The 24,188-nt window shown below is 40.5% G+C and overlaps 1 protein-coding gene across 3 annotated transcripts in view; it reads left to right on the top strand.

Moving 5' to 3' along the window:
• Positions 1–24,188, top strand: part of mid2 (midline 2) — an 86,913-nt gene that overhangs the window by 26,489 nt on the left and 36,236 nt on the right. For 2 of the 3 annotated variants that reach the window (XM_029512949.1, XM_029512950.1), the window contains exons 3-4: positions 17,762–17,827; positions 19,228–19,323. In XM_029512949.1, coding sequence (XP_029368809.1) covers positions 17,762–17,827; positions 19,228–19,323 — 162 coding nt within the window. The remainder of the gene's footprint in view (positions 1–17,761; positions 17,828–19,227; positions 19,324–24,188) is intronic. The other variant, XM_029512951.1, reaches the window with a different exon arrangement.

Below are 24,188 nucleotides of genomic sequence, written 5' to 3'. Positions count from 1 at the left end.
GTGTGTGTACTTTCGCATCAAGGGCTAATGATTTGACATGGTGGCAAAGCTTGTTGGAGGAGCTGTTTGACATTTGTGACACTCAGACAAGCACTCAACATAAGCAGAAGATAAACTTAAACACCCCGGATATTCAACTCAGTTCGTCATGTGTGTGCTTCCTCTGCAGCAGTGGGATTTGTCATTGGCATTTTGTGTGATGCGTGTGCGTGTTTGTGTGTCTCCGGGGTCTTGCTTGACAGGTCTCATGCAAACTTGTACCAGATGATAGTCTGTTGTGTTACACAAGCAGAATGACGAAATATGCAAAACATTTCCAACAATTATTGGATTAATTCCTGTTTTTGGAAGAGACAAGTCAGAGCATTCTGATGCAGACTTCTGTCCCCCTCACCCGTTGGCTTTCTTCACCCACACCCCAATCAGGAACTGTCTAACTCTTCTTTTTTTGTGTGTGTTTATCACATCTGTCCGTGCTGGTGCCCCCCCTCCGATACACCCTTTGTCGAAGCATGTTTTGTGCATGTGTGAATGTGCACACACACATGTGCAACACAAATTCAGGCACTTTTAATCACATCCACACCCACAAAGTCACTTGTCACTTGTCACAGACAGAACAATACACAAAGACGAGTTCAGATCATCTAATCTGATTGTACCCGAAACACTGACAGTAATAATTTTAAGAGGAAATTAAAAGGCTGCAATGTCAAGTGCTCAGCCCATCTGAATTCTTCTTGCACGCCTTCCTTTTATTACCCTGACAACTTTTTCATTATTTTCTCTTGTACACAGTCACCCACTCCCGACATCACTTTCCTCTCACACTGTCACCCAATTCTTCTCACTTTGGCTATTGTGCAGGCAGACACACAAACATCATCCTTTCCTCCTGCTTTCTGTCTCCCTCACCCTCATTTGGCCCCTGGCCAGTCCCACCCCCCCACACATCTCCACCCTCAGTCTCCCACAAAGCCATCAGCACATAAGGCAAGCGAGGTGCAGACTCACAGCCCTCAAGTGGTTGTTATGTAGAAACATGATTACCTCCAAATATGTGTGCAGTATTTACAGGTGGGTGAGTGTGTGCGCCTCCGAGCATGTGTAGGTGTTCATGTGTGTCTGAGCAGATGCTATTAAAACTGACATGTGTGGAGTGATCGGGAGCTGTGTGAGTGTGTGATGCCAAGGGAAATCATGGCTGTATCTGCAGAACAGTGTGAGAGGGAGCACACTTAGTCATTATGACAGAACTAGCAAGGATGTAGTAGAAAGCTTTTAGAGTCTGTGTGAGCCACTCTGCCTATGTACGTTAACGTGCCCATTAGGAAGTGTATGCGAATGTGTGTGTGTCTGCGTCTGAGCCCCGAGTCTATACTTCCTGATGCACACAAGCGTGCCCCTGTCAATGCATCATGCATGTGTTGTGAAAATATGTCACGCCACCCCATCATAAAATTTGGTGGGTCATGAAAAAAGGAGAAAGAAGGTTATCAAATCACTCCCAGTCGCTGCTTCATGCATATGCAGAATTTATGCTAAAAGAAAGTGGAAAGCTTTTAAGTGCTTCGGTGTCGGCAGTGATACAATGCAATGCAGAAGGAGGGACATAACCGACATTACTCATCTTTGGTGTGTATGTTTGAGAACGATATACAAATGTATCCGTTCCATTTATCCATTATCCGCTGATGCCTCGCCTCACTTTTCTTCCATAAAATGAGAGCAGGGTTCACCTTTCTGGCCTGTTACTAACAGCAGAGGCTGCTAGAATATGATTCTGGCGTTTGCTGCTGTCGGCTGGCCCACTGAAATAGATCAGCTACAGTGCAATAAAAAAAAATGATGTTCATCATCTTTGAAAAATAATCTTCAAACTCAGGAAAAATAATTAACAGCTGTCTGTCAAGTGATAAAACTGTATTTTCTCTGTTACTTAAACAACATCATTATTTCATTTTAGAAGACTTGTTTTTTAAATGACATAATAATCCCTTCTTTCTAGTTATAAAACGTATATTCCTCCCCACAATCATTTCTGCGTGTATATAACGCTGCAGAAACACTATAAATTAAACCCAAATATTTGAGGCCATCCACCTCAGCCTGCCTTCTAAATCTGTGCCGGCTGAACCCAGAGTGAGTTTTTTTTTTTTTTTTCACCATTTTTCAAGGCTTAAAACCTGAAGGGAACCTAAACTTGAAGGCTTGTGCTGTGTGTATTTTAGCATAAAGCTGTAAGACGCTGACAACATGGCAAAGCTTAGCTCAGCCTCTGACACGCTCGGTACTGAAGGAAAACCATTTTCATTACGCAGAAACTTTGCAATCTCAGTGGCATCTAAATATATATATATATATATATATATATATGTTTACACTTAAAATGCCTCTGCATGCCAGGTAGAGTTTTATGTGTGTTATGTCTGCTTTGCTACATAGTTGTGTTTGTGTGTACAACATGCAGTGTCTTAATGCATTGCAGATTACTATTTATTACTATTTATGTATTTCTGTGAGATGGCTGGCAGCAACATACCAGAGCATAAGAGGATTTACACATTAATCAACAGTGGAAAACTCATCTTACTATGCTGATGTTATTTTCCACTGGCTTCCAAGCATTTTGATTCAATCCTTTCAGGCGTTGTCACATTATTTTCAAGAAGTAACTGACTAAGCAGTTCTTGGTAAGAATCTGCAACAATCTGTGGCCCAGATCACATTTGTATGAGGAGAAGGGAAGGGCTGTGAGGGAAATCGTGACACGTGCAGTCTGGGAACATTTCTATAAGGCTTCATTTACAAATTACATTTGAGTGTCTATGGCGAATTTGCACAAGCGTGAATGTTTAATGAAATCGACTCATTTTAATCATTCAACAGCTTTTTCAGTCAGAAGGGTAAATTGCCGTTTCCTTGATCCTCCAAAAGCTATTTTGCCTTGTGGCTCGGCAGTGGACAAAGCAGAAAAGTGTATTTATACTGTGTGTTGAATGCCTGTCAGCAGCCAATGTCTGTATTTGCTCAACCCATACACAAAAATACCTGTGCATCTTTTGGTCTTCGCTGGCCTGAGGAAAACCGGGACCTCTGATTCATCCAAAATCTTAAAATAGCTTGCTGGTTCTCTGAGCTCCACCTTGGGAGCAACAATCATGGTTAATAATAGTTTTCAGCATTGACTCATCTTATTTGACTTGACTTCATCGTGTTCTCAAAGTGCTCAAGAGCAATTTTATTTAATATCCATTCATTTTAATTACTGTTGTTTTTGTAACTTAGTTTCTTTGCTTTGAGATTAAATATGACTTGAGATTTAAAGTGTACATTTAAAGCTTCTATGATCAATATTTTTGCACCAACAGCAAGTGAAATCACTGTGTATAGTATGAAATTTGTTGAAAGTGCGATGCACTGGCGAACTGTTTAGTGTGCAAGCCGCCCTCGCCCAATCTGAGCTGGGATCGGCTGCAGCAACCCCCATGATAGAAGATGAGTGAATGAACAATAATGCTTGTCCACATCTTTTGGATGTTTAAATTGGCAGCTCTTGGCCAAATCACCATATCCAGATTAAAGAGTGATGACGGCAATGCATCACTGTTTTATTATCAGCTTCTATTGTCGGTAAAATTGGAGGATTTGGTTCCATCAGAAAATTGTTCTGTCTGGAGCGCTCTACATTGACATTATAAGCCAAACTTGTGAATCTCCTTGATGCTCTATTGATGGAAGTGTGACAAATACTGAAGGACTGAAACTAAGCCCACATTGCTCTTTGCTTTGCTATTCATGGGACTTAATTGAGTTACAAACTGTAGGAGTTCCGGTTTTCTTATCAGGGTTGTTAATGTTAATAAACTGTGCTACTTAGACAGTCCGGCTGATAACTAATAGCTAAACAAGCCTCATTTGCATTATTCCCTCTGGAAAGATTTTTTGTTCTGAAAATATGGTGTTTTACTCAGCGGTAATCACTTGTGATACATTTTCATTCTGGAGGGCTTTTCGTTTTTGGAGAGCAGTGGCTCTGTCCACTTCTCTTTTGGCTATAAGACAGTTGGCGTCTTCTTTAGCAGATTTTCTGTTGCAACTGTTTGAAATGTAAAGCGCATAATTTCCATTTGAGCCGAGAGTTGAAGAGCTCAATGTTAGTGGGATGTTAGAAAATGACCAAAACTGGATGCAGGCCATAATACACACAGCTACTTATGTTGGTGAGAAACCACTCTTGCCTAATACAATCACACTTAGCTGAGCATCATTTCACACACACGGTTTTTGCTTTCATGTTACTGAAGCTGCATTTCTTATGCCTCCACAAGACTACAATTTTTAACCAGCTTAAGCAATTCCATTACAGTGACAGAGAGGAATTACTTCTCTGTGAAGGTCAGTGACTCAAGAATCAGTTGGCGCAGTAAAAAACAAATGAAAATGAGAGAAAACTTCATCAAAAAGGATATTGGCAAGTGTTTAATCTCTGAAAAATCTGCAGCTGTTTACTTTGTTAGTCACTGATTGATTGATGCAAAGCTGAAAAAAAAATGGAAAAGGTGAAGAAAGTCGTCAATAGAATCTGAGTATGAGATAATGACATTAGGATTGTATCATGGAGGATGTCCAATCATGCATGTCATCTGCATTATTTTCATTTTTACATTATTCAAACTTGAACTTTGACTTTGTTGGACATCTTGAAAGGTATAGTGATCTGGGAATAAGAGAAGCAACTCCTCTGGCCATCTTGAAGGAAAATTTAAAGCCAAGAAATGTGTGTGTGTGTGTGTGTGTGTGTGTGTGTGTGTGTGTGTGTGTGGGTTTGTGTTTGTGTGTGTGTGTGTGTGTGTGTGTGTGTGTGTGTGTGTGTGTGTGTTTTTTTTAGGAAGTTGAAGTCAAGCATCAGTCTCTCTTACTCTTCTCAACTGTCTCTCTCAGTCTGAGACACAGCTGCCTTGGACAGAAACGGTCCTCAGTGCATTCCTTTCACATGAATCTCCTGCTTCCTGAAACATGCCTTCAAAATATTTGCACACACTCACGTACACACACAATCATGAGCATCATCATTCTACAGTCAGTGATAGTTTAGGATGGGTGCTGCCTGTGAGACGTGAGTGTAAATCTCTGTATCAACTGCAGTATTTTGAAACATATTTGTTGCGTATTTCCAGCCTTTTAACTTTGTTATTGCTAATCATGAATTTTTGATTTAGGAAACAAGAGAAAAATTGGAAAGTTTGTTGTCAGTCTGTTTTACAGCTCTCGTTGCTCATATGCAATCATCATCATGTTCCAAAAACGCCTACATTGGAATGAAACCAGAAATCCCACAATAAGACTGGGAACTTTGTAAACTACAGTCACCTTTTAGCTTGTTCATTTCCTGTGACAGAGAGATTGAGAGCGCCGGTCAACAGCGCTGTGCTCAGATGTCCCACTCTTAAAACCACTGCAGACCACTGATGCATGCTTAAAAGCAAGCAGGGCTTCTTTTATGGCTTCTAAAAAGGGACACATCACCTATCCTCTCCGGCCAACGCAGTGGTGACAGCAGCAGCCAGCGCCCTGTCCACTAAAGCTCTTTAGTGGAACACGCCACAGTCGCATGCACATCTGATGTCATGCATGTAGTGCAAAACATGGAGGCGTTCAATGTATGAAATGGCCCCAAATACGTTACAGAACTGCCATCCGAATAATATGTTTTGTTTTGTTTTTTATTATTGAGTCCTTGACTGTCCTAAAACCTCATGTGAAGGTATGATATATTTCTGAGGATGTTTGCTTCCATTTCATTATATATGACTTCATTCTGACAAAGTTCAAATATTTGCCAAAATTCACATTGGACTCTTTTGTTGTGTATTTTTGAAGACCTCCTGAGTCTTTAGACCTTTTAGTTTGCACTTCTTGAGCAATACCTACTGAAAACGCCCCAGATATTCAGTTCACTAAAAAAAAAAACAAACAAACAAAACAAAACAGTGAAGCTGTCTTTGTGCAGTGAACTACAGTGAACCTCTCCCAACCCTGACCTCGCTGATATGCAAGAAGATCCCTGGATGTTGCCAGCCATCGCAGGTTATGCACAGGAAGTTCAGCTCCTCAGGGAGTCGCACAGCGAGGAATGTCTGCTTCAGACAGCGATGCCAGAAATCCAGCCATGCAGGAACGCAGGGAATGCAGGGAATGCAGGGAATGCATGCTATATTCAGACAGCCATTCCCTGCACTCTGACTCTGGTGTCTGGCCAGATGAGTAATGTAATGTAGTGAAGCTGAACCACAGCTAGGGATGTTTGATTTTGCACTTGGGTTGTCATCCCTCAAGATTTTTCATTTCCATAAATCTGCTGGAGCTGGAATTCCCAGCCTGTGAGTCCAAGTGTCTCCGAAGCAGTCACATCTGAGGATGCTGTCATTTTTACACGTTCAATGATTATCTTTTTTTTCTGCCCCTCTGCCTCCCATGTAGTTCGTCCCCACACTTCTAGCATCGCAGTTTTTGGGCATCCTGCCAGCAGCTGTCATGGTAACAGGTGTCATATATAGATGTTATGTAGCTGCCGTCACCACTAAGGTTGCATGACCTCATCTATAAATACATGATAGTGACATGATTTACTGGCCCGTTTCCCTGGTACGGTCTGTTCAATTAGATAAGGCAAAGTACAGTAGATGGAATAAATCACTGTGTCCACCTCGGAGGATGCGAGGCCATTTGTTCAGGCCGACACAGCCACTTTGATGGTAATGGAGACACTCTGTCTTGTCATTTACCCTACAGCAACTATCTGTGAAAGTGTTAGTGGGCTAGGTTTGTGTAGAAGTGGATGCCCACAGCCACAGCCTGGCCAGAACAGTCTGGGTTTTTGGGGCTGGTTTTATTTGTTGTTTGTTTGTTTGTTTTTTTAACTTTTCATCTGAATTTCTTACACAGTATGATCCTGTGAATGCATGGCATTATTTACTATCACATGCAATGTTTCCCCAAAGTATCTCTAACTCTGAGAATCTGTTCAATAAGATATAATCCAATACAGCAATAATATTAAAGCAGAGAAAAATTATGTTTGTGTAAAAGGAAGGATCTTTATCTTAGAGGTAAAAGAATGGAGAACCATATATGTGACTGACTCTTTTTTTTTTTTTTTTTTTTGTGACTTTTTTTGGAAATCAAACTTGATTTTGCAGCAGAGCTAGCCTCTGATTCACAGATGCTTCACGTAACAGCCTTCTGTGCCTCCATCCCACAGATAATGTGTCAGTAATGGTGTTTTTAAGCGACTGTGTCTATATTTGTGTGGTATATTATTTACCCCTCTGCTGATAGAACCATACCTCACATGCTTGCAGGCAATCTCTGCCTTTTGACCCTCACATAGACGAACAAACAATAAAGAACAAAGGCATATATGCATATGTCTGTATGTTTGAGGTGACTCTTTTGCTCATAACCTTATCACATTCTCACAGGTCCGACCCCCCCCATTCTGTAGGCCATGAGCTGAGATGAACTTTTCTGGAGGTTTTGCTGGAAGCTGACAAGTGTAAAGCTTTTAGCTCAGAAAGTGTCGCTCACGCCAGATTATTGTTCCTGTTATGTGGTTGAATGTTTAAGAAGAGGATGTGTACAGCAGCATCAGGGTCTGAAATGACAGACTGCAAAAAAAGAGTAGATTAATGTGTAGAACTTCAATTATTAAAGCGCAGATTAAACGTGTCATTTCCAGATGAGCTGCTGCTTGCAATGGTGGCCAGTGCTGCTCTGTTAGATCTGCTCTGTAACTAATCCAACAAAGCATATTAAAGTTAAACTGAGAAGCAGGGACAGGACTTACTTATACAGACGGGGTGTTTGTTGTCATGGATATTTAGTTTTTACAGTAGCAAAGCTAGACTGAAGAAGTGGAGGACAAGAAAAGGTCAGGTTTGGGGTAGGAAAGAGAGGAAGGTGACAGCTGACATTGTGGGAAAGTAAGGATAACAGATCAGAAGTGGCAGGTAGGAAAAAGCAGATAGCGAGGGTGGGAAGGAGAAAGAGAAGCAGTACAAGCTCCATGACGCTGACATTCATTGCAATTCATTCATCGTCGCTCAAGATTTAAATTACAAGCCCTCGCGTCTACCCAACCTGCCTCCAGCAAACCTACAGGTGAGGCTTCAGCTGTCAACACACTCAATTTCATGGGAAATAAAAAAAGGTGAACTTATGAGTTCTATTTTTCTTTATGTCTGTTTTAAAATCATTTTTTGTGTGAGGACAAAAACTTTATGCATGGACATTCAAAATTTTAGACCTTGATCCTTTAATCTTGAGTCACAATAAAGAAATCAAAAGTGACTTTCTCGGGGGACTGAGTGCTAGACTGACTCTATGATGACAGGATTTTCTTAAAAAGTTACATGTTCTTTTCTTTGAATGCAATTTCACAGTGTGGTTTCTTTTCTCCAGGGGGAATAGTGTCACATTTTGTGAGATAAACTTATTCACTTTCTGCAGTGAGAGCTGCATAAGGCAGCGCAATCATATCCTGAGTCAGGCAGCCAGTTAACACAGCTTAGCATAGTGACAGGAAACAGAAAAAAAAAACAAAGTGCTAGCCAGAGTCTGAGTGCCTCCGAACCTTGTTCATTAATATGTTATATTTTGAGTTTGACAGCAACAATTTTCTGTTTCAAAGCAGGTAAATCTAGCTATGCTATTCAAACACAATGACTGCATTTAACAGTAAAATGTTAAAGTCTCCATTTCATACATTTATTTTGATGTATTTTTGTACAAATTAAATTAAATTATTGTGCTAAAGAGCAAATTTTGTTACCTTTGGACAGAGCAAAGCTTTCTTCCACCCTTCATTTCAAATCCATGCTTTACACAGCTAACTAAAAATGCACGTGATCGGTATTTAAACATATCTCATATTGGAAAATAAGTAAATAAGCATATTTCCTTAAATGGGTAATTACTTCTTTAAATGGCTGTTGGTCTGTAGGCAGTGAATTAGTTGTGCTCATTGCAGAACATATTGTATAATTGTCGCTCTGTATGTGAGGTCTGTATAAGTTCAGACAGGCATTTGTTTGAGATGATTTACTAAATAATTTGAGCTATTTAATTATTATTTAATGTTTTAGGGGACTACAGGGTATATCCATCGGCATGTTCACGCTAATTAAACCGCAAAATGCAAGAAGACAGGAAAGCGCTAAAACGCTGTCACAGTCACAGTCCACCTCTTAATATCTATGAATGTGCACATATGCCTGTGGATGCATAAAAAGCATTTGATGAGCAAAACTGAGAACAGGATTATGAAATTGTGATGATGCATCCGGCCTGAATCTGTTGCTTTTTCCAAGCAGCCTCCTCTCAGAAGAAAAAATAGGTTTAAGGTACATGCAGGTTAATGTTCAGCTAGAAAGCTCTGCGCATCCAGTGTTTGTGAAGTGTACATGAATTTTCTACAAGCGAAAATGTGTCGTGGTCCATGTGTCAAAAGCGAAAATATCTGCCGCGTTACTCTGCCACGAGCAATATGGCACACCGTGCTCGGAAAGGACTCGGAAAGCTGTGGGGCCCCGCTGAAGAATTCACAACTGCCATGTCAGTTATTCTTTGCACTTTCACAGACAAAGTGTGCACAGCTTTGAGTCTCGGTACCTTCAGGGAATAAAAAGCCAACTGCCAACACCGGCTCTATCAGAATCTCAGTGAATTTTAGTAACTTTATGTGTTCCTTAGAAATATAACAAGAGACGCTGAGCTTAATGTGACCAACCACAGATGTTCTAACAGCATGATATATTTACAACTTTTGTTTCATTTCTGGTTTTTAAATATGTATTAGTGTAATGATTGCGGTGTGCACTCACTTTCATCCGAAGTGAAAATAGAGGATGAGAATGACATGCTGCGATAAAATTATTAGAAAACCCACGATATGTTTTATTTGGTGAAAAGTTTCAGAAATAAAAGAAATCCTTGATCAACTTCTGTCACCTCAAAACGAAATGACTTCTTTGGCGCTGCTGACGTCTCTTTATTGCTTCACTTTGGGTGGATGCCTTTAAGCTTAAAGGCTTAAGGGAGGGTTAGTGAGAAAAGCATACCTTCGTTTTAGGTGCCATGCACCATTTAACAACTGTGCTTATCTCACTTCACCGGTAAGTCTTGATGTGTCAGAATTATTTTGACTTCATCGCAGGCGCATCCTGATTATAGTTATTTGGGTAAAATTTTTCAGTGGGAGATTGCAAACTGAAATGAATTTGCCTCTGAAAACATTTAAAGTGCTACCTAACAAAACAAAAAAATAAATAAATAAATAAAACCCTGACATGAGCTATTGAGATTACTAAGCAGGCTTCCCTGCTTCGTCTCTTTACAAACATCTGGCCCAGCTTCTTGTTACTGTGCGTCTGCTTCACTTCTCATATTTGTGTGAGTGAACGCTACAGGTCTCTGTTACCTCCTGTGGTCGCTCAGAACTCAGCTTTGCAGCTCTGCATTTCTACTGACATGGAAATGTTGCCTGTCAACGTTTTTGCAAATCACATTAATCTAAATTACCAACACAAATTAAATGGATTTCCTCTTTTCAACTGGCGTGCGACACTTTGCTGGTTTGTATTATTGGTTCTTAATGAGTATGCCGTGTTTTTTTCCATGAGGCAATTGATTTTAGCTAGTATGGTGTTTGCACAGCTCACTGGTCTGAGAAACACCCAACACACAATAATAATTGTCCACCAAAACCTCAGGATGCACTAAATCACACTATTAAGGTCATTATTTTATGCCCACATCCTGGGGACAAAATTGGTGGAAATTCATAGTACTACTTTGCTGGAAATACGTTGGTATTTAGTTGAACATTTTTCATTATAGCAGTGATTCACAGGGTTTAGGAGATGCAGAGCAAAGCAATGGTCTCTGGGTTGTCATCAAACAGAATGACTCAGACCCAACACATCGCTCTCACTGTTATTGCATTCTGGAAAATAAGACAAATAACCGTGTCCCACGAATATACCAACATGATGACAGCTAGATAATTGTATTACAGCCAAATGAAACATGTATGCATGCTCCCTGTCTGTCTGTTCAGTCTGTTCAGTCTTCTCTTGCTGTGAGGTTTTCGTTTTCTATTTATATACCTCCTGTTTGTTTTGTTTTTTTTGTTTTTTTCATGCAACAGAGCTATGCAGACAAGTTGGTGAAATTAATTCACAGATGTAAAAATCAATTTTCAATGGAAACTAATCAAGAGGAGAAGAAGACAGGGAGCTGCAGGCTGATACATGCAGCTGGTGCTGTGGGAGGTGAAAGCAGAGAACCAGAGTTGGTAATAAGCCACAGAGGTGGAAAAGCTGTGTCCTTACACTCACACAAAGTATCTTTTCCAAAATATTTACTATACATGGTTTGTGTATACATGGTTCATGAATATGCCAAAAGTTTGCCAGAAGGTTTTTAAGGAAATCAAACTGATTCGGGTTGTTTGAGATTTTCAAAAGCGTTGCATTGTTCTGTTTATTGTTGAGCCAATTTGCCGAACACTGTAACATTAACAAGCCAGCCTCTTCTAAATAATATCCTAGAAGCTTAATTGTTTCCTCTGTGTGACTGGCAGCAAGAAAGGGAAATTGAAAGAATAAAAAAAAAAAAAAAAAGAAGAGAGACAAGTAAAAAAAAATACAAAAAAATCTCTGGAGATCATTCACGCTTTTAGTTTTACAGAGAGGTCAAAGGTAAAGGTCAGTCATTATTTTCTGGAGGCATCGGGGGTTCATTGCATTTCTAAACAACACTTCTTTGGAGAAGCTCATTGATTTGAGCGCTTGAACCTGGATTATCTGGTCAGAGGGCACCCTTCCTGCTGAGTTCTCCAGCGCACTCCCAGTCAAAGGCTACACTGTGAGGTGTGGAACATATCATAACCTCTTTAAAGCCTTTTAAAGTATTTTTCAAACCTTCCCCAATTTGCTCCTAAGTCGAGAATCAGGAGAGAAGAATAATAAAGAAAATAATTTCATATCTGGGCTTTTAATAGCTGTGGCATTTCTTCATCTGCTTATTTTGTTGTGTGTTTTTTGAACATCTGTGTCATTGTCCTGCCACTGTGATATCAGAACTACTGAGCTGTGTGGCCTTTGAGCATGGATACAAATATGTGCACTATCTGGTGGGCGCTGGGCTGGTGCATTGATTTCATTGTTTGGGCCGTTATCTGTGGGCAGCGGCATATCCAAGCAACAGACATGCAACGTACATCCTGAGCAGTTGAATTCATTTTTCTTGTATCTCCCAGTTTGAGCCTGTTTCAGCGGTGCCAGCTGTGTACATCAGATTGTATCCACGTCAGTTTAGCAGTTCGGTTACAACTGTACTCTGTTATAATCAGCACTCCACCTGAACTATAAATTATCATATGTTTTGTTCGGAACTTGCAATCAAAGCTCTGCTCCATCCTCTATCTGCATCAAGCTTCCAGGCCAAGGCCCCATGATGATAATGCCTTTAGTCAAGAGCCTCAGTGGTTGGCTGCTTATCAAGTCTTGAAGGCAGAAATCTTCCTTATCAAGCCAACAGCTAGCGGCACCAGCCTAATGATCTAATCTAATGTGAATAAGGTTGGACATGGACAACAAGAGTGTGTTATGAACTGCACAGTGTGCAGATGACGAAATTATTCTGATCCACTCAACCTGCTGCTTTATAAGATACTGTAGGCTCTGATGTCTGCACAAGCAGCTCACAGATCAATGAGCAGATGAACACTGGGTGCAATGAACTCAAACAAAAGTTGGGACACATTGACAGTGATAGCTACAATATCTGTCACGTTTCCATTTAGACTTTGACTTTTAAATTACAAATCAATCGTGCTGTGTTAATTTTCAGGGGCAATTTTCTAAAACCTAAGCTGCTTTAATTTTTGTTTGGTTTTGTTTTGTCATCATTACTTGGGCGTTTTTGTTAACGACCATTCTGACAAAAAATGATTGTTGTGATGAAAGTAACACTGCAACAGTGCTATACTGTGTGTTTCAGTCATGATCTACAGTACAACTACTGATTCAGTAAAATGCCGTCATGAGAAGGTCCAATGTATGTATGTATTTATATTGTGTAGATACTAAATACCGGCTTTGTACCCAGGAGTGAGAAGATTTTAATTAAAGACTCAGAGTGAATTTAAAAGTAGATTCATTCTTCTTTGTTCCGTTGTTTTCTGGTGGTAAAACATCACCTGTTAGATTGATTAATCAACGGGGCCTCCATGCTGAGCGTCTAATCCAACTTCTCTAGTCTCGTTTTGGAGTGTGTTTCTCTGTTCAAAGCCTGTGATTATAAAACCCCGGAGAGCATTTAAAGTCAGGTATAAACTATGCATATTTGCCTTCTTGTGTGCTATTTTAACTCAGCAATTTTGGATTTTTAGATTCATTTGCCAGTTCCTATTGTAGTTTTCTTTGCGACAGTGTAGCTGTTACCTACAGCTAATTACGTGGTGTCGTAGGAGCGGCACAACACAACATGGCATATGGTGAGTATGTTTAAAAGAAAGCAGACAGAAAGCTTGGTCGTTTCATAGCATGGCTTCATTCATCAGACCCTTATTATTAATATATGCAAACTAAAGATTATGGTGCTGCATATTAATAAAGACGGGCTCAAATCTGATTTTTCTTTTATTTTATTGTCCTTATCTTGTTTATTTACCCGCAGGTCCATTAATTCACAACACAATTTATATATGAAAAAATAAATAAATAAATAAAAAATAAAAAGTTGTGGCCATTTGATTTAGGAGAGCTTGATGTAACCCTGAACAACATTTGGTTGTTTTTTTTTCTTTCTCACTTTACTCCATTGAAATGAATTGCAACAATTCATCAGCAATGCAAAGCGATTTGAAATGAAACAAAAAGACCCTATAAACCATTCAGCCATATCAGTTTTCTGCTAACACCACTTCATCTCAGCCCAGACCTCCGTAGTCCAGCACATTACATTTCCTTCTCTTTACATTTAAAGATCACACAATTATCTAATAAAAAGCTCAAGGAGGTTCTCGGGGATATGGCTCTGCTTCATGAGGCACCAGGCCCTGTGTTTGCTTTCTCATTTTTATCTGCATTCTCTCTGACCTTCTTTTCATGTTTTTAGTAATCCTCAGTTGCCCCAAACAAATAATTGGGAGGCCAAGAGCATGCGAAGACCCACGGGATATCTGAGAGTCTTATAAACAAAATCAAATGCCAGCATGTGTGTGGCTTTCTCACTGCTGATCAGTAGTCAGATAGACAGATTTCTTGAGCCCAAATCCTCTCATGTAGCTACAATTTTGAAGTAGTATTGGATTTGTAACCAGTTGTGCAAATACAACCAGGCATGAAGGAAAAAGGCAGAGCAATGAGAGGTGGACTAGTTTACATTGTCTGCTTTTTCTAATCGTATTTAAGTTCTGCCTCAGATGAGTTCTAAATGAAAGTAAGAGTGTTTAGCCGGCTGCTTTTATTTATTCACTCTTGCAACCCTGCTGTTCTGAGATATTTTGAACGTTCACACAGTCACACTAGCATAAAGGTCATAGGAGTTCACTCACAGTTCTCATAGTTCAGAGCTGTAAAGTTAATATCCCACATTCACTGATAAAGGTGGCTATTTGTGGTTGTTGCTTCATGTTGAGTTAAAAGAGGAACGTTATGAATTAACCCCATTCAATCTCCAAGTGAAGCCAGCATGAATACATGGACTGTTTCAAAGAGGGAGATACAAGCGTGCTAACATTTTAGCAATGTTTTAAGCATCCCTGTTGGGCTCATTAGTTCGCCCCCAGCCAATGAACTCTGAAACAAGCAGGAGTCCCCATTTGTTCAGCCCCGCTACAGTATGGCGGTGTCAAGAGTTTTGCCCTATGGAATATCATTCTCAGACAAAAAGCCTGTTTCCCAGAAGGCTTGTGTTACTGACACATCCACGGTCTGAAAAGCCTCTTGTTAACAACAGCTGTAAAGTGAGCTCGTTCTATTCTGCAGCTCTTACTGGAGTTTAATCTCTCCCTCTTTCTCTCGCCTTAGTTTCGATCTCGTTGTTTCTCATGTGCATGGGGGAGGATCTTGAATTAATTAAAATAAAAAGACTTTGAAGTTAGATACTTGGCCTCGAGGCACTCTGCTCCATTTTTGTTGTGGCAGCGGCTGGATTTTCTGTTACATCATCGTAGCGACCAAGAGATTCAGCCACTGGACACTGTCAGCTTTATTAGGCCACCGATTCCATGCAGTATGAAAGCTTTCTTCAATTCCTGGAATCTCAAAATACTTTTTATCTTCACTCTGTCACTCACTTCTTTTTTTTCCTTTTTTTTTTTTTTTTGATTACCAAAACTTGAAATTTACCTCAGGTAAAAGTCAATTAATGTCTCTTCAGTTGAGGTAAGAGTTAAGTTATGCATTACAGTGTAACTGGATTCCCATAATGCAATTTTGCAAATTCCCAATTACTGTCAACTGCTACTACAGAAGAGAGGTGCTGACACTTGTGCAGACATTTGTAAATTTGAAATGCAACATTTTAGACCAGAATTATTTTGCCTCCTTTTTCCAACTTTGTGATGTAATTCTTAGCAAAGTTGAGTTGGCTCTGTGTTCAATAAACCCTTCGTCATACGCAAGTCCACTCAAAGAAAGAAGCATTTATTTATTTATTTTGTTTGTTTGTTTGTTTGTTTTGCTCCTGCAATCCCTTTCTCCAGTCTCACTAAAGTATGAAATATAAAAGGGATCTGTCCTTTTTGTCTCGAAGAGAAACGAGATCATCTGTAAAGGAATGACACAGTGAAGTCATACAGTATGAGTGGGTGGTGATCTAACCCAGGATGATGGGCTGTCAGCAGCTGCAGTTGCACCTGTGCCAAGATGGACAGAATAAGGACTGAAGTAGCAGCATGCAGAGCAAGGGAGGGGACAGAAAGTCAAAGATAGCAGGAGAAGTGGTGTCTTCTAGAAGGCAGAAAAAGGCTGATTGCAGAGAGACAGATACCGAGGGAAAAGAGAGCTTCAGAGGAGGGCTGGCCAGGCTGGAGCCACTCTGCCAAGCTTCCCTTCTCAGCATGGGACCTGTGCCTATTTCCATCCCATCAGCCCCCTCCATCTCTTTCACGCTCTCTCTTTTCACTTTCACGACATGCTACATCCAATTCTGAATCAGCGACTGAATGATACCACCTTATGCTAATAGTGCCAGAGGTGGACAGAGTACACAACTTCACTACTTGAGTAAAAGTACAGACACTCCTTGTCAAATATTACTCCAATACAAGTAAAAGTAGCTTTGTCAAAATATTACTTAAGTAAAAGTATAAAAATACCTCAGGAAATACAGGAAAGGAAAGCAGCTTTATTGTCTTTATACAATACACTGATGTGATTCTGCTACAGACATGTTTATAGCTCAAAAACAGCTTCAGTTAAAGAGGCCCTAAAGAACCGGTCTGTGGAGGGAGCCGGTCCAGTCTCTCGTCTGTAGAGGGGTCTGGTCTCTGCTTTTCCGTGCTGTAGCCCAGTCCATCAATCACTCTGCTGACAGTTTAGAGTCAGACAAACACAAAAGAGGCTCTCTTTCCTGATCCCCTAAAGTGGAGCTGTGCGGATATGTGTGTGGAAATTAAATAAGTTGTTAATGGAATTAATGGAAGAAAGCTGAATCCAGATAACAGTCAAACACAAATTTCTATATTTATAATTTATATTAACTTTGTATCAATGTTAGACATTATAGCATAATAAGTACTACCAATAAAGGGATAATTTTGCCAAAAACCAATTATCCAGCTGCTACTGCTCCTTTGGTAATCATTTTCATTGCGTATGCCTTTAAGTCATATTATAAAGATATCTCCTAGTTTGGGTTGACATTTAACTACTCCATCTGCACGTCGCCATCCAGCCACGTCCTTCCTCCCACTGCACCCTTTCTTTGTCTTTAGTCCTCCCTTTGTCCCGATTTTCCTCAGTTCCCTCGCTCTGTCTGGAAGGAGTCCTCCCTGTCTTTGATGTTACATGTGTATTTTAATGACTGCCACCACCCACGCCAACGCCTGCTGGGCTCAAGCTACTGCTAACATACGTTAGACTACACACAACTGAACTTTTGAGGATAAAAACACTCTTACACTCTTCAACCTTTAGTGCCTTTATTAGAGTCCGTATGAAGGTAATAGCAGATGTTAGCTACACGCACAGAGACACTTGAGGCTCTCTGATTATATGAATGTTCATTTGGGTGAAAAAGTTATAGACTTAGTGAGTTACACTAGCAAAACCACACACACACACACATACATGTATGTGGAGGACAGAGGAGTTTGTTTGACTGCGCTCCCATGGGAGACAGCTGCGTTCTGATGTATTAATCATCTTCATCTCCAGCTTGCTAATTAATGACCCATCTGTCCCCTCTCACTGATGTTACGCAAACTCTCTCATACACAAACACACGCACACACAGGGCCGTGACACAACAACCAAATACTCATTCTAGTGTTAACAGGCACAGGGAGCCGAGCTTTCTCATCTGCATTCATGACCATGAATGTGACCATGAGAAGAGTGTTTGTGGCATCTTTATCAGAGAGGCATTCTCCTCTTCAGCTGCCGTGAGTTTTAGGAGGCAGACGCTGTGGCTTGTCTGTGTGTGCGTTTATGTGTGCACTTATGTGGGTGTATGTGTGTGTTCGTAGGCTTATCAGGTGAGCCCGGGCAGAGTGTCAGATGCGGTAATGGAGGCTTCAAAGACAAGCGCTGCGGTGAGTTCCCTGGCTGCCTTTTACCAAACCCCCCCCCGACCTCCTCTCCTCGACCCCCCTCCTGCTTTATCCCTGCTGCTGGGACACAGAGAGGCACACAGGTGGACACCTGGATGGATAAAGAAGGGATTGCAAGTAGGGAGATAAGCAGGTAGATAAAAAGAAATTAAGGGGAGAGCAAAGTCAAACAGATAATACACAGACAGAGTAAACAGGCAGAGGGAATAACGAAGAGCATGGCAGCTGCCTGACAGAGGAGACAGACACACAGACGTACAGTCAGACAGTTAGGGTTGTGGCCAGGTGCTTGTCCAGCCCACCTCCCTTTCACTTGCATGAGTAGAGCTACTTCAAACACCCGCCGTTCTGATGTTCTCTTTGCAGATGTGGTTGGTGTGGTGTTGTTGTTTTGATGCTCATCGCCATCGCCACCATTGTTGATTTGCCTTCTTTGAACAACAGTTCTATTACTGGCTCATTGTGTGCTTGTATCCATTGTCATCTTTTATGTTGTATACATGTTGACAGAGTTTATTTATACACATTTTCTTTCCTTTTTTTTTAGTTTTTTTTTTTTGTGTGTGTGTGTGAAAACATCAACTATTGAGGGATAGAAACTGAGATCCTTAAAATGGCAAGTGAATGTTGCCAAAGTGATCTCAAATAAAACCAATATACAAGTATTCATAGCATCACAAAGCAATCAATCACATCATGGGAATGACTTTTTAATTAGTTTTTTCTCCAAACACAAAGTAGCATATATTTATTGAAAAGGGGATTTCAAGGTATTGACGCTGATAGCTCAGTATTTACTTTGGCATTTGCTTTAATTTATTGAGGCTGTGTTTTGCAGCTCAGCATCAAAATGTATAGGAATGTTTATGGGATATTTGTTAGTGAAAAAAATTTTACTCAATTTATATTCACAAAAAAAGCCATATTTTGCATTTCAACATGTTAGTGAAATGGTAGGCCAATTTTTTGTGGTTTAGGGGATGAAACAATAACTAAACTATTCTTAATGACTGGCTCCCAAACAAAATGTGATTATAAGGTGACTAAGAAATATGTGTGTAATGTAATGAAAACATAAATGCCTCTAACAACCTCAGTCTGTGTATCTGTATACAGAGCAGATCAGCCATAACACCAAACTTCTCTATGCTGAATACTTCATGGAGGAGAATTGAAAATGAAGAAATTATGAGGATATGGCTATCAAGTCTGGGCTAGTGTCAGTTAATAACCTTCAAATGACACTAATGAGTTTGTTGTCGATGCATCAATTATCTAGCCTGTCTTGTCCACGCATATTCTTACAATTTGATAATGTTATATTCTGTCTCCTTGTCCTTCTCTGTCCTTTGTACTTCCTCCACCTTTCTGCCTCCACACAGCAAACCCTGGAGAACAACCTGACCAACCTGGTGAAGAGAAACAGTGAGCTTGAAAACCAAATGGCAAAACTCATCCAGATCTGCCAACAGGTTGAGGTACGCAACATGTCAGTGTCATGTCTGTTTGCACAAGGAATGGATAAATCATGTGCAAATGATGCCGGGGTTTGTTTGATGATGATGGAAACCAGCTGGGGGGGTTATACGCTTGTGATGAAAACTCCTTTCGGGTCAGTTTGAAGACAGTGATTTCATGTAGCTTAGCACCCCTGCCGAGCCATCACAGCTGCCCTGGTGGCACTATTGACACATTGAACTTGAAACCTAGTCTCATCAGAAGCCAGGGCCAACTTTCTGGTTCCTGGTTCATGAATAACTCACCATGAGTTTAGGGGTTAATACCGTAGTCTCAATGAATTCTCCATCTCTCTAGGAAAAACCATTAACCCCAACATCTGCCAGAGTTACTGATTGTCTACAGTTTACTGCTTTTGCCACTGGGGAGGCTTCTGTGCAGCTGCACTCCTTACATTTCATCTATTACCGTAGAAGAATTGTGATTGAGGAGGCACAGTGGTAAAAAATTGGATCTCCGCCCTTTTTGGGGTTTTTTTTATCTTTTTTCCTCCTTATTCCCTCCTCTCTTTCTTTTGGACAGTGACTGTGCTTGTGCTAACAATAAAATCAGCTCTCCATTCTTTCAGTAACTTTCAGCTGTTACTGATAAAATACTGATGAGTCCCAACATTAAAAGTGAAATTCAGTTCCTTAACATGGCTTCATCGAGGATGAGCATAGTAATGTGTTTTGGTTTTTTTTTTTTGGTGGGGGGGGTTCTAACTTTGGGATCAAAGTCAAAAGAAATTGTACATTAAAGATGAAATCGACAGCTTTTCTCTCTAAGTGGGTATTTAGTGGGTACTGGATATGAACCCTCTCAAGTCTGTGATTTCTCTTCGTAGTCGAGCTGGACTAACAGGAAGAAGCTCGGCTGGAAGCCACATCAATGTGATAGTGAATGATAAAGAAAATCATTCAAGTCAGTCTCAGCAGATGAGACCGGGGCTGAATTTGTGTCTCAGTCCTACCATCAAGTCGGTGCCCATCCAAGGCTCACTCTTATTTCATCTGTCACTCTCTATCCCTTCATCCGCTTTTCCCCTTATGACAACTGGATATACTTCTCTATTTTGACAGGCAAAGTTTCACTTTAAGCTGTTCCATCATCCAGTATTTCTGCTACCTGGGCAAAAAACACTGATGGATACTGGGCAAAGCAGGAACATTATCTTTTACCTCTTTTGGTTGCACAGTGGTAGATGCAATTTAGCTTTCATTGTTCCTTAAGATTTCCTCCCCAGTGAAAGTGAAAGCAAGGTTTATTGGGAAACATTTGTTTGAGAAAGAAACATTAAAAACAAACCAAAAAAAAAAAGCAGTTACCTCTTGGTCACTCAAAGAAAAAGAGCAAATACATTTACACCCAGACTTATTCTTAAAATCTCCTCCTCTCATTCAGAGAAGTGACTGCCAAGACAAAAATGAAACCAAAGAGTCTCAGTGACCTCTCGTACTTTGTGGTTAGTAGCTGATTCAAACCATGACTCAAGAACAAAGAACTGAGTTGGAGCAGCGCCTAGCAGCCATCCACTGTTTAAAGCGGCAGCTGTGTAATTCAGACGGCTTCAAACAGTGGAATGATCACTTCGCTGTGGGCAAAGATACATCCAAAAGCTCTGTGAAATGCTCCCAACTTTCAATGTGCTAATAGCTTAGTGTAATGCTTTTCATGTGTCGCAAGTTCAGATTCTGTGCCACTTCACTGTCACTGTGTGGACTGCACTTTTTTCGTGCATCTCACTGTGTTGAATATCATTCTTAGGATAATTTATAATGGCAACGCATGAGTTTAATTCCCTATGGTGCCACCAGTAACAAAAATTTATGCTCCCAACTCAAACCACTGTGATTATCTGTCAAGCGACATGAATCTTTGAAGTGAAAATTTTATTTGACTTGTCAAGACAGAGTGATGTTTCACAGCTCACCTGGTTCGATTCAGTGACAGCCTTGGTGAAGAGTTGGCACTCTGGTAGCCTCTGATGAAAACATTGCTGACGCCACAAGATTACAACCCAGACAGTGCTGTCATTGTTGACCTCTTGGGTCTGTGGTCTGATTTAATGGAGGCACTGTGTGAGGCCAGAGAGGCCTAATGCTTTGGCCAGTTGAGCATTGTCCGCAATGCATAACCAACACGTGCATGCTCTCAGACACACAAGCACATACGGTCTGTTTTGCCGAACCTGCTCTGAATAGACACCATCATTTCTCTGTGAGATTTGACATTAATGGCTGCAGAGGACAAATGCACCTCAGTGCTGCCATCACTCTGTGCACAGTTCATTTCTTATTAGCCAGGCCTGACTCCATTTTCTCAGAGTCACGCCGTGGGCCACAAATCCCAGTTAAATGATCATCTCTGAGATTCATTAAATACAGACAAATGTCAATACAAATACCAATGTCATACCAACAAAGGGAACACAAAATCAGTTGACAACAGCAAAGAAGGGGATATGCTCCACGAGCAAATTATTAACGATATGAAACAATATGTTTTCTCACTCTGTACCCACTCCGAGCTGTCCTCTTATCAACATTCGAGTTTCATTATGAACAGGCGGAACGAAGGAGTGAGATATTTTTTTTAGGTGAATTCACTTGGATAGCTGGAGGAAAGCTGCGATGAGGAGAAGCAGAAAGAGGAAGGCAGAATTATTAGAGAAGAATCGGCGAGCAGCATGGGGGAAAGGGAAGAGGAAACAGGAAGATAAAAGGAAGCGAGAGAGCAAGGTTGAGAGGGCAAGTCGAGGAATTTTTTTTTATTTATTTTTTTTAAAAAAGGAGAGATTTGCAGAGAGTGAGAGAGATGTGTGTGAAGAGTAGGAAACCTCTGAAGGGCTTTAACCTGGATTCTTCTCCTCTTTGTTTGCATTTTACTGTATTGGTGCCAAAGATAGGATCAAACACTGTGTGAATCCGCTTCCTTTGTGTCAGCACACACGGTGGTGATACATCCCCGTTCTCCCGGGCTTTTCCTCTGGGTGCTAACTTGAAGACATGTCGGATGGTTCTTTCTTGGGCGATCTCTCTGCTTATCACATTATTTGGTGCAGGGTTGTTAAAGCTGTTGCTTGATGGCGTTCTGAATAATGTTCAGCATGCTTGAGGAAATGGGAATGGCACCATTCAGGAGCATTTGCAATGATTGGTGTTGAGCTAAAAACATTCAGGCATCTATTCACTGCTCTGTAGCTGGCTGGATCTTAATGGGTAGCCAAGGCTGTTTAAAACTGTTTATTAGAGAGCTTTTTACTTGAATAGGAGAAAGTGCAGGCTGAGATAATAAAGTCGCGTAAATACCCAATTTCTCTGGTTTATGGGATGTTAAAATTATCCAAGATGAATTGATGTAATATTTACCATGTCAGAAAAGTCCATTTTGAGTATTTCTTCTTCTCCTGTCTCACAATCAACACTAAGATTTCTTTACCGTTTTGTCTTGATTTCAATCCCACCAACATTTTATCTTATTTGAGGTTTTGCCCTCTTTTTCAATTAGACATGGGAAAGGATGCACACAGATTTATTTCTGCTGTTGTACAAATTTTGAGTAGATTTCCTTTTCACTCCCAGGGAGTCTCCTCTTTCATACTTGAGGCATATCTCCTTAAAGGCTTTTGGTCTTGAGACTCGAAGCATTGTCAGTGATAGTGAAGCTCTTTTGTGTGCATTGTCTCTCTTCTCTGAATTCATCCCACAAGTTGACAGCTGGTCAAATCTTCTGTCATACTCTCTATATCCATGCTATAGATAGTTCAGCTGACCACCCTTAAGGCACAGATTGTGTAGCGATAAGGTGTATTCATGAGAGGCTCTGTGATGAGGGCCCTTCTTGTTCAGCTGTAGCTCACCTGCGGCTTATAGTGGCTAGATAGTGTTCATCATGATGGGGACTGTGTCAGAGCTTTGGGGATCTGTCAAAGCAGAAGCCAAAAGCCCCTTTCCATCCCCTAAAATTGTGATGCCACCTGGGAGGAAACTAAATTATCTTCCTGTTCATGTTGTGTGTGTGTGTGTGTGTGTGTGTGTGTCTGTAAGCATTGATTGGGAGAAAACAAAAGAATCACATCCGACAGAAGCCTAGTGGGTTTTAATGCTCGGACATGTATTTCTGCTGATTAAACCGTGGGCTGGAAGTCATTAGCCAACGTCTGTCTATGTTTATTTACATTTAGGCTGGTCCCGATGTGTGCAGAATATGAATCTGTTATGAAGATGGCTGTATTGCTGCCTAATCCTTTAAATGAGGTGTCACTTTGCCTGATTTTATATTCTAGGTGAGATACAACACTGTGTCGATGTTGTCTGTTTTTGGAATATTTGTGAAGTCCACATTTTGCTCTGGCGTGTTTGGGCCCATCATTGTTATAACAGCTTATGATAAATGCTTATGTTTTAGTTTTGACAGACCGGCTCACTGTATTTATTTACTTTTGGAGCTCTCCATGACTGACTTCACTCTTTAATGTTAAGAACCTCTTCGAAAAATCATAGCTGATATCAAGAACCAGAATCATCAACATGCCAACACTAGTATGCCATAAAACTAGATTTATTGCTTCAAAAGGACTGTCTGGGTTTATCCACATACACATAAGAAAAAAGCTAAATCTTTGATGATTCAGTTTATCAACCAGAAAAATGTCCACAGTGATTATAATTGTTGTTAACTGTCAAGTTTCAAAAGTAAAAGAAGACAAAATGTTAAAAGTTGATGTAGTTAGAAGATAAAAGTTCAGAGGAACACTTTTTTTGGGCTATAAGGCCGGTCTTCAAAATTCACTGACGATGAAGCGTTTCCAATTATCCCCTTTTTCTGTCATAACATCCATGAT

This window comes from Echeneis naucrates, chromosome 10, assembly GCF_900963305.1.
Source record: "Echeneis naucrates chromosome 10, fEcheNa1.1, whole genome shotgun sequence".
NCBI classification, from domain to species: domain Eukaryota; kingdom Metazoa; phylum Chordata; class Actinopteri; order Carangiformes; family Echeneidae; genus Echeneis; species Echeneis naucrates.
The sequence above is the reverse complement of the archived record's forward strand: the minus strand, read 5'-3'. Positions and strand labels throughout refer to the sequence as shown.